Raw genomic sequence first — 16371 nt, 5'->3', positions numbered from 1 at the left:
TTTACATTTCCATCAGCTGTGTGTAAGTGTTCTGGTTGCCCCCCATTCTCCAACATTTGTTGTCAGTCTCTTTCATTTAAGCCATTTCAGTGGGGGTAGCTCTTCGAGGTTTCAATTTGCATTCCTCTGCTTGATGACTATTGATGCTGAGCACTTTCTCACATGCATATTTTCCATTTGTATATCTATTGTGAAGTGTCTGTGTCTTTTGCCCTTTTTAAAAAAATTTTTTATTGTTATATCACCATACATTACATCGTTAGTTTTTGTTGTAGTGTTCTGTGATTCATTGTTTGCATGTAACACCCAGTGCTCCATGCAGAACATGCCCTCTTTAATACCCATCACCAGGCTAACCCATCCCCCCACCCCCTTCCCTCTAGAACCCTCAGTTTGTTTCTCAGAGTCCATCGTCTTTCATGGTTCCTCTCCCCCTCCTATTCCCCCCCTTCATTCTTCCCCTCCTGCTATCTTCTTCTTCTTCTTCTTTTTTTTTTTTTTTTTAACATATATTGTATTATTTGTTTCAGAGGTACAGATCTGTGATTCAACAGTCTTGCACAATTCACAGCACTCACCATAGCACATACCCTCCCCAATGTCTTATCACCCAGCCGCCCCATCCCTCCCACCCCCCACCACTCCAACAACCCTCAGTTTGTTTCCTGAGATTAAGAATTCCTCATATCAGTGAGGTCATATGATACATGTCTTTCTCTGATTGACTTATTTCGCTCAGCATAACACCCTCCAGTTCCATCCACGTCGTTACAAATGGTCCATCCACGTCGTTACAAATGGCAAGATCTCATTCCTTTGCCCATTTTTAAAATAGAGTGATTTGTTTTTTTTGTTACTGAGTTGTAAGAGTCTATATATTCTGGATTTAGCTCCTTGTCAGGCGTCGTGAATATTTACTCATAGTGCATAACTTGCTTTTTTTTCTTTTTGCCTTTTCTTATGAGCAGGTTTTATTTTTGATGAAGTCCAATTTTTCATTTTCTCTTTTGTGACTTGTGCTTTGCGTCTTCTTTAAAAATCATTGCTGGTCCCAATGTTGTGGAGATATTCTATACTTTTTCCCAGGTAGCTTTGTTGTTTTAGCTTTTATGTTTCAACTTATGATTCCATTTCAAAAATAATTTTTGTGTATTGCTTAAGGTAGTACCATTTGTTGAAGAGATTTTTCTTTTTCCATTGAGTACCTTTGTCAAAAATCTCTGTATTTTTGTGTGTCCATTTCAGGACTCTATTTCATTGGTCTGTTTATATATCCTTTTGCCAATACCATATTATCTTATTACTGTAGCTTTATAGTATGTGTTGAAATTATGTGGTATACATCCTCCAATTTTGTTTCTTTTCAAAACTGTTTTAACTATTCTTGTTCCTTTGTTTTTCCAAACAAATTTTTAAAGTTATCTTGTCAACTTCCAGAAAAAGTGCTGGCTGTGATTATAATTGGCTTTGCTTTGAATCTATATATCGCTTGAGGGATATAAAACAACAATGTTAACATTAAGTCTTCAATCCATCAGCATAATGTATCTCTTCATTTATGTAAGTCTTTAATCTCTCAGCAATATTTATGTTTGTAAAATATATACTTTATTTTTATGTAAGGTTTTACATGCTATTTGTTAAATTTATTCTTAACTGATTTTTCTAATCGTTCATGCTACTATATAGAATACAATTGATTTTTAATTGATTTTGTACACTGCAACATTGTTAAATTCACTTACTAGTTCTACTAGTTTTCTTTTCAGTTCATTAGAATTTTCTACATACACAGTCATGTCATTATGAATAAAGATAGCTTTACTTGTTTCTTTCCAAATTGTATGTCTTTTATCTCTGTCTTGTTTTATTGCACTGGTTAGAAATTCTAGCACAATGCTAAATAGAAGCAGTGATTACAGACATCCTATCTTGTTTCAAATCTTAGGCAGATAGTATCACTATCTCACCATCATGTATGACATTAGCTATAGTTCTTTGTATGTTCCCATTATCAGGATTAGGAAATTTCCCTTTTTCCTAGTTTGCAGTAAATTTTTTTTTTAAATCATAAATATGTGTTGAATTTTGTAAAATGTTTTTTCTATGTATATTTTAATGATTATTGATTTTTCACTCAGTGTTTTACTGTAGTGAATTACACTATTAATTTTCATATATAAAACCAACTTTATATTCTTGGAGTACACTTAATTGATCATGATATATTATGCTTTTCATATATTGATGGATTTGATTTGCTAATATTTTATTAAGGATTTTTGGGTCTATATTTCTCAAGGATATTGGTCAGTTTTTATTTCTTGTAAAATCCTTGTCTGGCTTTGCTATTAGGGTTTTTAATGGCTTCATAAACTTAGTTGAATTTCCTGGCTTTCCTCCTGCAGCAGCCAACCACCACGTTGTCCTCATGCAGTGTCTCTTTTGGAGACAGGCTTCTCTAGGTTCTTCTGCTCCACCTGTAAACGAAGGTTAGACCCACACACCTGCATCATAAAGGAGGTCTCTCTCAGATCTCTTGCCTTACCCCGGTCTTTTCCATCAGACTCACTGGAAGCCTTTATAAAAGAGTAGAAGAGTGGATGCAGACGCCCCATTTGGGCTTCTAAAATTCTGTACTACCAAGTGAGTCTGCATTTGGCCTTTAAAGTTTTATAAAAAATTTCAGCTGTTTTTTTATTGCATGCTTCTATGATGGTCATCTCTTCTTCTCATGGTCTGTCCAAGGTGAATTGTGTTCTGTCTCTTTTTGGAGGAGCTTATCAACCTTGTATTCTGTCTCTTCTTGGAAGATCTTGTCAACTTGTTCATTAGTTGCTTTGTGACCTCAGCTTTCTTAGTGGTTAAAAAATTATTGTTTTATAGACTATCTGTCTTGTTCTCATTGCTAGGGTGCAAAAGATTTTTTTTGTGTGTGTGGCTTTATATTAAGTAAAAGGTGAAATGATATTCCTTAATATTGTATCTGAAAGCCCACATAGTAGGTTTGATTTTCTGTCTCTCATCCTTTGACTCTGGGCTCCACTTCAGGATGTTTTCTCTCCTAGAATTAATAATACTGAGTGAAAATGCTTGATTAATTAGAGATATCCTTAAAGAACATACAGATGGTTCTCCAATTCAAAGAGTGAAGGATCATGAGTAAAAAACCAGGATTGGAATCTCAGCAGATCAATATATTCTGAGCTTCAGTTTTTTCTTTTCTAAAATGGGAGAGGTAATCCCTGTTTTATCTATCTCCTTTTGGATGAAGCTAAAATGGGATGATGTATGTAGAAGTTCATCTTAACATGCTAAATAGATGTAAGTTACTGATAAATAATTTTCAGAAAGATGCATATATAATTAAAACTTGAATCTCTGAAATGAATTTTTATTCTAATAGTTTAATATCTATAATTAATCGTTAATGATCTTGTAGTAGTAGCCAGGGGAGAGCGTATTTTATATACAGGAATAATTAATGGATATCTTTTGAGGACCTACTGTACGTGCTTTGCTTGTTGCTGGAGAGACACTGGTGAGCATGACAAAAGTTATTGACCTCGTAGTACTTATATTCTATTGGAGAAGACAGATAATAAACAGATTTCTGATGCTCTGCTCTCCCTGAGGAAGGTTCCGGCCTAGAATTTTACAATATTTTCAACAAAGCCACCATGTGAGGACTTGGTGGGGATTTTGCTTAGCTGAGCTTTCTTGCACCTTATTGTGCAGTTCTATTCTTTCTTTTTCAAACTAGATCTTGCCAGATAGAAAAGTATTGTTATTCATGTTTTGCTCTGCCGTCTGCTGTTTTTTTCCTGATGATTAGCTATTTAATTCAAACTTTTCTTGGCATTGGAAAAGTTTATGCATTTTGGAATAAACAGATAAAAAAGCATTTTATTATGGAAAATCTAAATATATACAAAAATAAAGAAAGTAGGATAATAAACCCACAAGTACCCATCACCCAGCTTCAATAATTATAAATTCATGGCCATATTATTTCATCCATGCTCCCACTCAGTTCCCTTCCCAACTTGGGCTATTTAAAGCAAATTCCTTGCTATCCTTCCATAAATATTTTTCAGTTTTATTATAAAATATGAGGAATCTATTTTTAAAACACAACCAAAATATCATATCTCATCTAAAAATTAATAATAACTTAATATCAATTAATATCTAGTAATTATTCAAATTCTATATTTTTCCCATCATATTTTGATAGAGGCTTCATTCAAGTGGAGATGAGAGTTGTTATATAATTTTTGTTTCTATCTTTTACAAAGATAAAGACATTTTGGTATAAGTAATCATAATGGAAGAGAAGGTATCGTCTGAATTTTGAAGGCAAAATGATGTTGATTACAGTTTTTTTTTTTTTTTTTTTTTTGGCTTTTTGAAAACTGACCCTACAAAATGCTGTGCATGTTGGGTATAGGAATACAAATAAATTTTAGACATTAACCATGTCTTGTAAAGAATTTATGGACTTGTGGCTGAATTAAAACACAGAAAAAGGTGACCCATAATGAGAAAAAACAATGAGTTGTGTTCTGTCCCAGTGGTGGAGATGAGTGGTCTCAGGCTCCATGACCATTCACATTGTTATATCATATCAGTGAGGTAGTTGCAGGGCATATTTTTCTTGATACTGAAAAGACAAAACTTTGAAAATTATTTAAATTTTCAATAATTAGAATGGATTCAGGCTTATCTTTGTAATCATGCCTGTCACATTCCTTTGAATTCTAATATGCTTTTTTGAGTGGAGAGAAAAGGTGATAGACCTTGAAAATTTGGCCTTGAATGTTGAGTATGCTTTGGGATGGTGGAAACTGGTTAGGATGTCTTATAGGGATATAGTAGTCAGGGTTCTCCAGAGAAACAGAATCAGTAAGATCCCCCTCAATTTTCTCTATCTCTTGATATAGATATACTTAGATCTTTATCTATATCTACTTATTTATCTATATATTTATATAGAGGTTTTGATAGATAGAGGTATAATTAGATGGAAAGATAGGTACATGATAGATACCCTCTCTCTCATTCTTCGTATGTAATCCCTTAAATCTCTCTCTTTCTCCTCTTGACTCCATATATGGAGAGATTTATTTTAAGGAATTAGCTTATGCAATTTTAGAGGTTAACAAGTCCAAAATTTGAGACTGTCTGCTGACAGAATTATCTTTTTGTGGGGAGGTCAGTCTTTTTCTTAAGGCCTTCAACTGATTGGATAAGGCCCACCCATGTTATGGAGAGCAATCTGCTTTACTCAAAGGAGATAGAAATGTTAATATAAATACCTTTATAGCAACATCCAGATATGTTTGAGCAAATATCTGGTCACTGTGTTTTAGACCAGGTGACACAAAATTAACTGTCACAAATGGAGACCATGGCATAGGCAAATGAGTGGACTTCAATACTTTTTTAGGTTAAGGCAAGTATAACACTTGAACCAGAGGAAGGATTCATATATTGACATAGTCATTAATAAAACCAGTACTGTAAATTAAGAAATAAACTTTATTTTGTTCTAATTTATTCTTAAAGTTGCTGCTAAAATGATACATATTATGTTTCTCAAAAGAACCAACTTTTGTTGAATTTGATCTGTTGCTGTGTAGGAGTAAGAAGACAGAGCATCTGTGAAATATTTTATTAGTACAGTCAATTTTCATTTATTAGTGATAATGGAAACAGGGTCCACATGGCTACTGAGCTTTATAGATAATATTTAACACTTTAAAATCCAGAATTTTCATCATCCACCAGAACTTAGACTATTACTTGTATTTCTAACAAGTAGAAACATTGATATATGTTTTATCTTTGCCTCCTTTCTGATAATGATTGAAAAGACTGAAAAGGATGAGTAGAAATTGGCTAATACTTAAGCCCAATACTTGTACTTTTTTATCACTGTAATACAAAATTCGTTTTGTTAGCTTATTTAACCAATATTGTTTGTTATATCTATGTGTGGTATTTGCTATATCTTTATTGACTTAGGCTTTGTGAATCTCTTTGTACTTAATTTTCTGTAATACTCTGCCTGCAACTTAGTTAAGTTTCCAGCAGTCATACATGGTCTATACCTCTCAAGGTGACAGACTAACTCTCTCCTAGCTGTGACTAGGAGAGTGGAAAAGAATAGAGTGAAACATTTAGAATGAAAATACCGACATAAGCAGAGCTAAAATGCTGTTCTGTAATTATCCTTTTGTTTTTGCCACCAGAATCTTTTCTCCTGCCTTAATGTATTGCTTTAATGAATTTTAGTAAAGATAATGATACATTAATGAACTTCAGTCTTCTGACAAGCCAATCATCAAAGACAGATGGAAATAACTAAAAATTAACAATCTTTCTTAGGGGATTAGATTCTTGTTTTTGTTTTCTAAAAAGGCCAGCTCATTCCAGAATTTGCACAGTTATTCTATCTCATGCATAACCTGTGAATAAATAAAATACCAAAGATTTGTGACAAAATATTTTGTAGATAGTTTTGTTTTTTAAAACTTAACCATCCTTTTATATTACAAAACAACCATATCTTCATCACAGAATTTCTGGAAAGCTAAATATTCAGGTCAACCTCCTTATACATGGAAGGGAGTGGCATGTGCATATTTTTTTGACTGATGCATATATGTGAAGGCATCATGGGAAGTCATCCCCTCAACCTCACAGTCATTCTAGGTTCCAGATTTTTTAACGTTGGGATTATCAACTTGCTTCAGAGACAAGTAAAGGAGTTGCTTCACGTCTCAGCTAACAACCTACTTCTCTTTTGTTCATTTAGCATTTAAACTATTAAAATATAAGATTTGATTGTGTCAGATTGTTTCCATGTGGTACAGAGACCAAACTGGGAAGAGTTTGACCTAAATATGTTTGGTGTGCATACCCCCTCATGTCCAACTCATGTATGTTTGGCACCAAAGCCTTGACTAAAATCAGTAAGATCCATATTGTCCAAACATCAGTGCATAGTAAACCTGGAAGAATTAATTAAAAAAAATTTTGGATTATATGAGACAAACTTATGGCTAGTTATTTGTTGCTTCTTTTTGCAGGGGTGGGGCAGGGACCACTAAGAACACTCCACTACCATTCAATATCCAGTTTTCTCCTGGAACTCTTGTCTTTTTTTTTTTTTTTTTTGCCTAGAAACCTATGACATCATTGCCATCTGTAACACAAGCATCATCCAGTTCATTTTAACATTTATTTGTTCAAAACTATTAGTGCATATTCTGTACTAGGCATTGTGGTTGTGTGGAGGATAAAACAATGCACAGGACACAACTTCTGCCCACCTGGAGTTTGCAGTCAGCGGCCAGCACACGCTGTATTTGTCATAGTGCTTCTTGGCAAAAATGACAGGTGAGCTGTCTTCAAGAGGCATTTTCAGATCATGTGTTCAGACAGCTGCCCTCGTATAGCAGAAGTAAATCTGTGACATACCTAGTGCCTGGGCTTCTGCTTTAGTTAATCAAGAGTATTTTCTCAGCCTAAGACCAGACTTTCCCAAAGCTACCACAACAAGCCGACCGTCTCTCTTACTTCCTGGGAGGGGAATATGAGTTTTGACTCTTTAAAGATATTGTATCTCTTCCCCCACCCCCCAAATGTTGTGGTCATTGAGTACAAATTTAAAGGAAGCCTTTATTTTTGTATGTATGCTTGTTATAAGGTTTAAACAAGTTGTATATTCATCTTTATAAGTAGAAAACGTCCTTGTTAGAAAAAAAGGGGTAAATGCCTCCTTAGAGGTAAATGTCCCTAAAGTTCTGTGATGATTTCTCTAGACTTTGCTTTTGTTCATAGTTCTTTTTTACATAATTTTTGCCTAAAATTGTATAGCCTTATTTTAAATGTGTTCTCTCTAAAGTTGCAATTAGTTATAATAAGTTGCAGAAAATGTGGAAAATATAGAACACTATCACACAAAAAAGATAATCCTTTATTATTCTACCACCCAGAGATACTCACTGTGAAATTCTGGCGTATTTCCTACAATCTGTTTTCTGGGTATATTTTTCCCCTTAAACAACAGAGTGCCATAGGAATACTCAGAAGTTGTTCTCATGATATAAGGAGACACTTCCTGAGGGGTGTTATCATGACCTAGGTGATTCTTTTTGAAGTTTTAAGAAGGAGAAAAGTCATTATTTAAGTCCTGTGAAAATGAAAACAGCGATTATATTGTACTTTGTTATTCTTGTCTTGTTTACTGGGTCTCTATGTACGTATTCCAAATCTTTAGCCATTGTAAGTGCACGACCGACCAACGTTGGTCATTGGTTACCCATTTTTGATAATCCTAGAACAAGATTCCATTTGAAAGAACATTTCATTTGAACTGTGAGTGAGTTCACGTTTATACCCTAGGAAACAAATTGTTTCATTCCTAAGAAAGTAGAATAAAGCAGAAAAGAAACTATGAGGTTAGGACTGGTGGGGCCAAGCTGTACGTCTGAGCTGTGAATCCACGTGACTACACGTGGTCCCACTAGAAATGGCTGCACTGGTTACGGGAAGAACTGCTGGTACTCTTAGCCCATGATTCTTAAACTCTTTTAACCTTAATTTTGATTCATGTCTTGGTCTTCAGATAGATGTTTTTTATTTAAACAAAAACACTGACTTTTCTCAACAGACTTTCAGGGCATTCATATATTTGAGAATGATTTTTTTCCCTGACCTTTATAAATCGAAGACACTTTGGTTATAAAATTTCTGGTTCACAACTTTTCTTTTTCCTGGAAATTCTGTTTGTGGTGTCCTATTATTTATTGGTTCTTTTGTTGTTTCACAGAAGACATTAGATAACAACCTGTGTTTTACACCTTTGAGATGTTTTTTTCTTTGTAAATGTGTATGAATTTTTCTAGTAGTTTAAATTTTCTTTATTCCTGTAATTTTGCAGAATGTACTGCATACAAATCTCTTTTAATTACTTTCTCCTAACACACAATAAGCCCCAACACTCAGAAGATTCCTATCTTTTTTTCCGCTCAGGAAATTATTATTCAGTAGTGGATGTTTTCTCTATTTCTGATTGTTCTGGTTTCATCTTCAGTAATGTATATGATTCCTTTGATGGATATTTATTTTTTGTCCTCTTTAATCTATAATCTTTTCTCTCATAATTTTCATCTTTAGATACTTCTGTATTCTAGGAACACTATGCTAAATCCAGTCATTTGATACTCTGCACTGTCTGTTACAGTCCTACTAAGTTACGAAGTACATTTTAATTCTGTCATTACATTTTAGGTTTCCTTGTATTTCTTGCCTTTTAAAAATGACTCATTTCTAATTTTATTTATCTTGCAAATATTATTACTGTTTAAAGTCTTAGTTTATTTTCTCCCTTTATTGCTTTTGGCTTCTATTTTAAAGAGTTTGGCTTATTAGAGTACAATGGAATGCCAGTACTAGTCTAAAATTTTCTTCTGGGTCTATTAGAATATTTTTGACTTAAACTCTTTTACTAGATTTTCAGAATTGCTGACTGTATTAATTTCCCAGGGCTGCTCTAACAATTTACACACTTGGTAGCTTAAAACAACACAAATGCATTCTCTTACACATCTAGAGGCCAGAAACCTGAAATCAATTTCACTGGACTAAATGGAGATGTTCCCCAGGACTGATTTTTTTTTTTTGAGACTCCAGGGAAGAATATTTCTGTGCCTTTTCTGCTTCTCAAGGCTATTTGCATTCCTTAGCTTATGACCTATTCCCCAAATCACTTCAGTCTCTTGCTTCTGTCATCCATTTCCTTCTCCTTTTCTGTAGGCAAGTGGAGGACCCTTGTGAGTACACGTAAGGCCCATTAAGATACCCCAGGTAATCTTCCCCTCTCAGGATTCTTTTTTTTTTTTTAGAGAGAGAGTGAGAGAGTGTGTGCATGCAAGTGCGGGGTGGGGGGGGCGGGGGTGAGGTGGGGTGGGGAGGGACAGAGGGAGAAGAGAGAGTATCCTAAGTGGGCTCCATGCTCAATGTGGAATGCAATGCAGGGCTCGATCTCATGACCCTGAGATCATGACCTGAGCTGAAATCAAGAGTCTAATGCTTAACTGACTGAGCCACCCAGGCACCCCTCAGGATTCTTAATTTAATCATATCTGCAAAATCCCTCTTGCCATGTAAGCTAACATTTATAGGTTTCAGGGATTGGGATGTGAGTATCTTTGGGGCCATTGTTCAGTCTTCCACTGGGACCTTTCCCCTTGTGTCACTGTCACTGGGCTTCAAAATTCAGAATGACCTGGGTTTCCACAACTGCTTACTAGCTGTCTGAACTTGGGCAAGTGACTTAATTTGCTTTCTTCTCTGTTAAACTAGGGTTATTGTGCAGATTAGATCAAGTAATACATGTAAAGTATTTAGCAATCTTGGTCCTCAATAAACATTAACTAACATTGCCATGATCAGTATAGGCCCCAGTATGTTTAGTCTGCCCTGAATGAAGAGAAATAGCTCTATGCACAGTGAGTGATTACAAACAGAGAGAACATATGGATTTTTCTCTCCTCTGCTGCATGTTCACTTGGGTGTGTCAGTTATCTTTCCTAGTTCTATAGTTGATGAGCAGGTATCAATGCCCACTTCTCTGCCTACTTCTCAGTAACCCGGAGATGTCCATCTGGAACAGTCTGGCTCTACTGAGGTGGGGCTGTTCCTATTCCACACCTTCATTCTTTATTATTTTTAGCTGTTCAGTGCATGAAAATTACAATCCCCATTATGCATTTCTATCACGTCCTGTCAGTCCCACCCTCTGCAGAGAGCTCTTCCTTTACAATAGGACTGTGTCAAATCCTGGTGCCACAGGCAGGATTGCTCCCTCTCCTAGTTGTTTCCTGAGACTTGGGGTGTCGAAGTGGATCCTGGTAGTTGAGGAAATGGAAAGGGAAGTGTTCTCCAAAAGCAACACCCACATTGTAGAGAAATGGGTTTTGTTCTTTTTTCTTTATCTTTTTTTTGGGAGATATTAAGCCTTTTTCTAACATTTTTCAGATGGGTTAGGAATTTTATTATTATGTAAAGGTCACTAATTGCTTTCCTCAATTCACTTCTGTCATCTTAATTAAAGAAAATTTTTTTTTCTCATCTGCAAATTGGTAAATGGTTAGACTTAATTTTTTGTGACCTTGAGATTTTCATCTTTTCCTTTATTGTTACAATATTTTAGTGGGACTGTAAAAGGGGCTGCCACACAGCCAAAAGTCACAAAGACCTATTGAACCAGAAATAATTCTTTTTAAACATTTATTTTTTTAAAGATTTTATTTATTTATTTGACAGAGAGAGACACAGCGAGAGAGGGAACACAAGCAGGGGGAGTGGGAGAGGGAGAAGCAGGCTTCCCGCTGAGCAGGAAGCCCGATGCGGGACTCGATCCCAGGACCCTGGGCTCATGACCTGAGTCAAAGGCAGACGCTTCACTGACTGAGCCACCCAGGCGCCCCTCTTTTTGAACATTTTTAAAATCCACTTTTAGCATGAAAGTATTTGCCCAACTTGTTCAAATACTTGGCAATTCAGAAACATATGCAGCCGCGATGCCACTATTCTGTATTATATTATATCCTAATAAGAACGAAGTTCTCATATATTTTTCTAACTCACTTCAAGTTTATCCTGCTTCTTAGTATTTGCTCTGTATCTATAAACTGATCCCATCAGAAGCCAAAAAAAGAATTATAGGTATGTCTTCCTTGCTGTCTTTCAGCACATGCTTAAATACAAGTGTTACTTAGAATCTGGTACAAAAAGAGTTTATCCATATTTCTTAGATGTTTTATAATATAAGATTTGGGAGCCATGAATATTAACTGGTATTCAGGAGATATACATGAGTTAGTCTGTTGAATCTTTATTTTTATTGAATCCTTTGGAAACAGCTCCTTTAAATAAATGAAAGAAGGTAAATAGTTTAAGCAATTTGAGAATACATATTGTTCATTTTTGACTAGAAATTAACAATATGATTGATTTAAATGGACATTTCAGTTATTGATTCTAAAATTTGAACTAATATAACAGATGGAATTCAGCTGCCCAAGCAAGCTTCTGGGGTTTGATTATTCAAGTGATTAAGATGCTATTTGTCAACTCTAGTTTACCACCCCTTTTAATTATATAGATAATCAAACTAAGAACTGCTAATTCTGTCTCCTAACTATTAATTGTTTGTAATTACCCACAGATTAAAACTGCATGTGCAATTAACTCAAAGAATTAATTGATACAAGGGAATTGATAAAAGGGAAACAGAACAAGCTTGGCATAAAAAAGGCTCTAGGGACACAGGACCACTTGAACCCACTAGTGTCTTGGGCTCTGTCATGTCCTCTTAAAGATACTTCGCACTTTCATTTGGACTTCAGCTCTGTAGGAGGCAGCTGCGTAGACTATTTCTTATGAACGATTTCTATTATTACATTATATATTATTATTATAGACTATGTCTTATTTCTTCTTTCATGGTTGACTGAAACAGTGTATTTGAAAAGTTTGAACTTCTACTGTCTTTGGGTCTTTTGCTGATATTCAGGTGACTTGGACAAATCTATCCATTTGCCACCTGAAGGCAATGTTTGTCACTACAAGGATTACAGAAGTGGTGAATGTTTTAGCTAGGTAGGGATTTTTCCTTCCTTCTTCCCTCTTTCTTTCTTCTTTCTCTTGGCAATACCACCATAGTATAGGATCTTATCAGTTTTCTGTGAGTCATTTGAGTAATTTTAGTTTCTAAAATAACTATGCTTATTAAATTTTAAAACTATCTCTCACCTGTGCAAAGAATTGGCTCATTGTTTACATAAATTTAAATAAAAATGGGAAATAAAATAGAAAACCACCCCCAACTGAAATGTATTTAAAAACTATTACCATTATAAACATCAAGATGATGCTAGAGAGTGAGTGAAGATAATCTGGTGGAAAATATTTGGTGCTGGAAAAAAAAAGAATTTTAAAAACCCATTTTAAAGTTTTTTTTTCATTCCTTCAGATATTTATATCAGTTGCATTGTACGGGGCCTTTCACTCTTAACAGTTTTGCTGATTGGCCTTTCAGTCAATGCCAAAGAAGCCCAGGAGCATATATTGAATTTATGCTTGGGGCACAGCATTATATTCAGCTTTATAGGAAGTACAAAGCAAGTCAAAGATGTTTAAGTTTAGAAAGGAAAATAAGATATACAGGAGACAACAAAATAACTTGAACTAAATATATAATATTATTCAAAAAGAGTCTAAATAAGTATTGAGGAAATGCAAAGGCAGGAAGACATCAGTATGGGTAGTGATTTAACAAAATTTTTAGGTTCCGAGTCAGCTCCTGTTCAGTTACTGACTCCTTGTTAATCTGATGGAAACTTTTTGGTTTCTTTCCAAATTTTGATATTACATTTCCCCCAGGTTTGTTGAATATCAGAATATTTTCTTCCATCCTGCTGGCTGTTAAACTGGGATTACTGAAAAGATTTCTTATTTTTCCACCTGTCAGTATACAGCCTACTCTTGCTCACCCTCATCCCAGCATTCAGAATCTGTTCCTCTGTGGCACTATCTGTGAAGATTGTTGGCTCCGTGAGGGTTTGGGAACATTTAGTCTGATGTATGACTTTGGTCTTCAAACTATCAGTTTATAACTTTTGACTGACTTTGTGGAATAAACTGGAATTTAAAGCATGTCACCTTCTGTGCCTGGCTTCTAGAGGAGTCATTAGCATACATCAGCGTGTGAATGATTACCTTGAGGATTTTAGTGCAAGGTTTACTGTTTCTTGAAGTGGAAAAGTTATATTTTCTGGTGTGATACCTATATACCGGAGAAAATAATGCATGGCCTTCTCAACTACATGAGTCAGTTTTGTGGGTAAACAAGATAAAGTATTTGAAGTGCTCTGGACTGTCTTGGAAAAATAATTTGTATAGCATTTAGTTTCATTTTGGGTTGGGCAGTTCGGTAATCAGGAAGACTCCCTTTGCCTGTGAGATCTCACCTCCGGAGGCTAATTCTTATTCACCAGTGTTTACATAGCTACCTTAATTGCATTGCTGATGAACCAGAAGCATGGAGCAATTCCAACCAAGATACTGTCTTTGTCCTGAAAGGGTTTATAAATTTAAAAAGAGATTGGAAAGAGATGCCCAATTATCTAAAATGTGAAATGCCCAATTATCTAAAATGTGAGAACACTTATTGTAGAAGTTCATTAAGGGAAGTAGGTGGGCCAGAGATAATGCTGGTGAGTTGAGGAATGCTTCAAATTACTCAAGAAAGCTTCATAGGAAATGTGAGAGCTTATACATCTCTAATAACCCTATGCTCTCCTTTTATATCCCCCTGGGGTTATAAAAGTCCCCTGTTAAAGTATAATGTGTATGGCCTTTCCTTTGCTAACCTCTTTCCAGATACTAATATGTTCACTTTCTTCATAATCTTTCCATTATTGGCATTTGTTTCCACTAAAGAATTTTATTTATTCATATTGAGTTATGATTGAAATATATGATTTCTTATGTTGCTTCTTCTAGAGACTTTGCCTTTTTGATAGAGGACAAAGATTCTTTTTGACTGAAATGGGAGAAATTATATACATATAAAATCAGAACGGGGTAGATGTGTGCATGTTATTGATTGGGATATCTCTGAGATAACATTACATTTTTTATTCTTTTATGTTCCCACTCTGCCTCCCTATAAGACATTTACCTTATGATCCTGTAAGTAAATTGAAGCAATGAAATGAGAAAATTTATTACTTCTGAGTTTTCTCTAAATTTATCTTAAATTAGCCAGTCCATAGATGACTCTATTAAATCGAAAGTTTCAGGAAAGAATATATGTATATAAATAAGTATTAGAATGAAAATTGGAAATGTGAAGACAGTTTGATTCATTTTGGATGGTAGGATTGAACTGAATTTTTCCTTCTTTTAAATGATTAATGTTTCTGAGAAATAAATAAATCTTAAATCTCGTCATCTTTTAAAAAAAATTTCTTTGCGGAAATCCCATGTTAACAACTGTCATGAGACCGAAGAAATATGTGGGTATATGTTGGCTGACCTTTTCCTCTTTCAACCTATTTACTTAAGCACTCTTAATAATTTCACTTACTTTGCAATTTCAAAACGTGTGCCTTCATCATAATTCTGATTTTTCTTTTAAAGTATTGTTGTAAGAGAGAGAAGCTTTCCTTTGATTTTTGTAAGTGCTACTCACAAATATGATTTTGCTTTAAGCCTCCTTTAAAAAAAGAAGTCAGTGTTCTTGAAGAGAAGAGAGTCAAAAGAATGAACCTATTTTCTGATGGGCACGCTGTTCGCAATAAAAACACAAGAGCTTCGCTGTATGAGAGAGCCAATTAACTGAGGCCTCTCTGTGCAGTACTATGGCTTCTCCATCTCCCTGATTAGATGACAAGATGTGATTTTAATACAGAATAATGGGGCCATAAAGATGATTCACTTTCCTCTTTGTAACACTGAGAAGTATGATCAGTGTGTACTTCTCTTGAATAAAAATTGTTTTAACCTACATTGATATTTCTAACAGACAAAACATTCTCCGAATGGAGAGGAATTGTGCCAACAAAGTCTTCCCGTTTGACTCCTCAACCCAGCTGGCCTAGTTTGTATGGGTCATCATCAGTGCTTCCGGATTACTGTCCTGTGAGTATTTGTGAAACTGGACATAGAGTTGAATTACCATTTTTTTTTCTGGCACGTTACTGGGTTAATTTTGATATGTGAGATTTCCTATGGACCTATTTCAGTCCTAAAATGATTCTCCATTGAAATTCATCTTTTTCCTGAAGCAGTGCTTTTTGTTCAGTTATCGTGTCTTGTGTAAATCTTGCATCGTGCAGACCACTGTAACTCCTAAATATGTGTATTAATTTTTATTTGAAGAGTACTGATAGCCAAAGTGATCATCACAATGGTTTTCCCGAAACGTGATAGTAACTGTTTTTGTAATGGTACCTGGACTGTCAAGTAAATAGAATGGAGGCCAGTGGAACATGAAGACATCTGTTAGGAGTGTGTGACAATTAGAGGACTAAAAAAATCCAAGGACGATTTCAAGACCACACATTGATGTTTTTCTGAATGAGGGCTCTCTAAACTGAAATATGGGACTCTGGGACTTGAAAATGGAATCCAAGCTTCACTATTCATCAGGGCAAGTATAAATAGTAGAGGAAACTCATATATATATATATATATATATATATATATATATATATATATATATATCTGGGTTTCTTACATCTTCTGTGTGTCTGTTCTGGGTGTGAATGTGCCTGTCTCATCCTTTCTCTG

General features: G+C 35.0%; 1 protein-coding gene across 1 annotated transcript in view; it reads left to right on the top strand.

Annotated features, from left to right (window-relative positions):
- The window catches only part of IQCM (IQ motif containing M), a 362431-nt gene that overhangs the window by 91623 nt on the left and 254437 nt on the right, over positions 1 to 16371 (top strand). Inside the window, exon 6 of the mRNA XM_078068245.1 lies at positions 2356 to 2492. Coding sequence (XP_077924371.1) covers positions 2356 to 2492 — 137 coding nt within the window. The remainder of the gene's footprint in view (positions 1 to 2355; positions 2493 to 16371) is intronic.

This window comes from Halichoerus grypus, chromosome 3 (genome assembly GCF_964656455.1).
Source record: "Halichoerus grypus chromosome 3, mHalGry1.hap1.1, whole genome shotgun sequence".
NCBI classification, from domain to species: domain Eukaryota; kingdom Metazoa; phylum Chordata; class Mammalia; order Carnivora; family Phocidae; genus Halichoerus; species Halichoerus grypus.
This window is presented reverse-complemented; position numbering and strand designations above follow the sequence as displayed.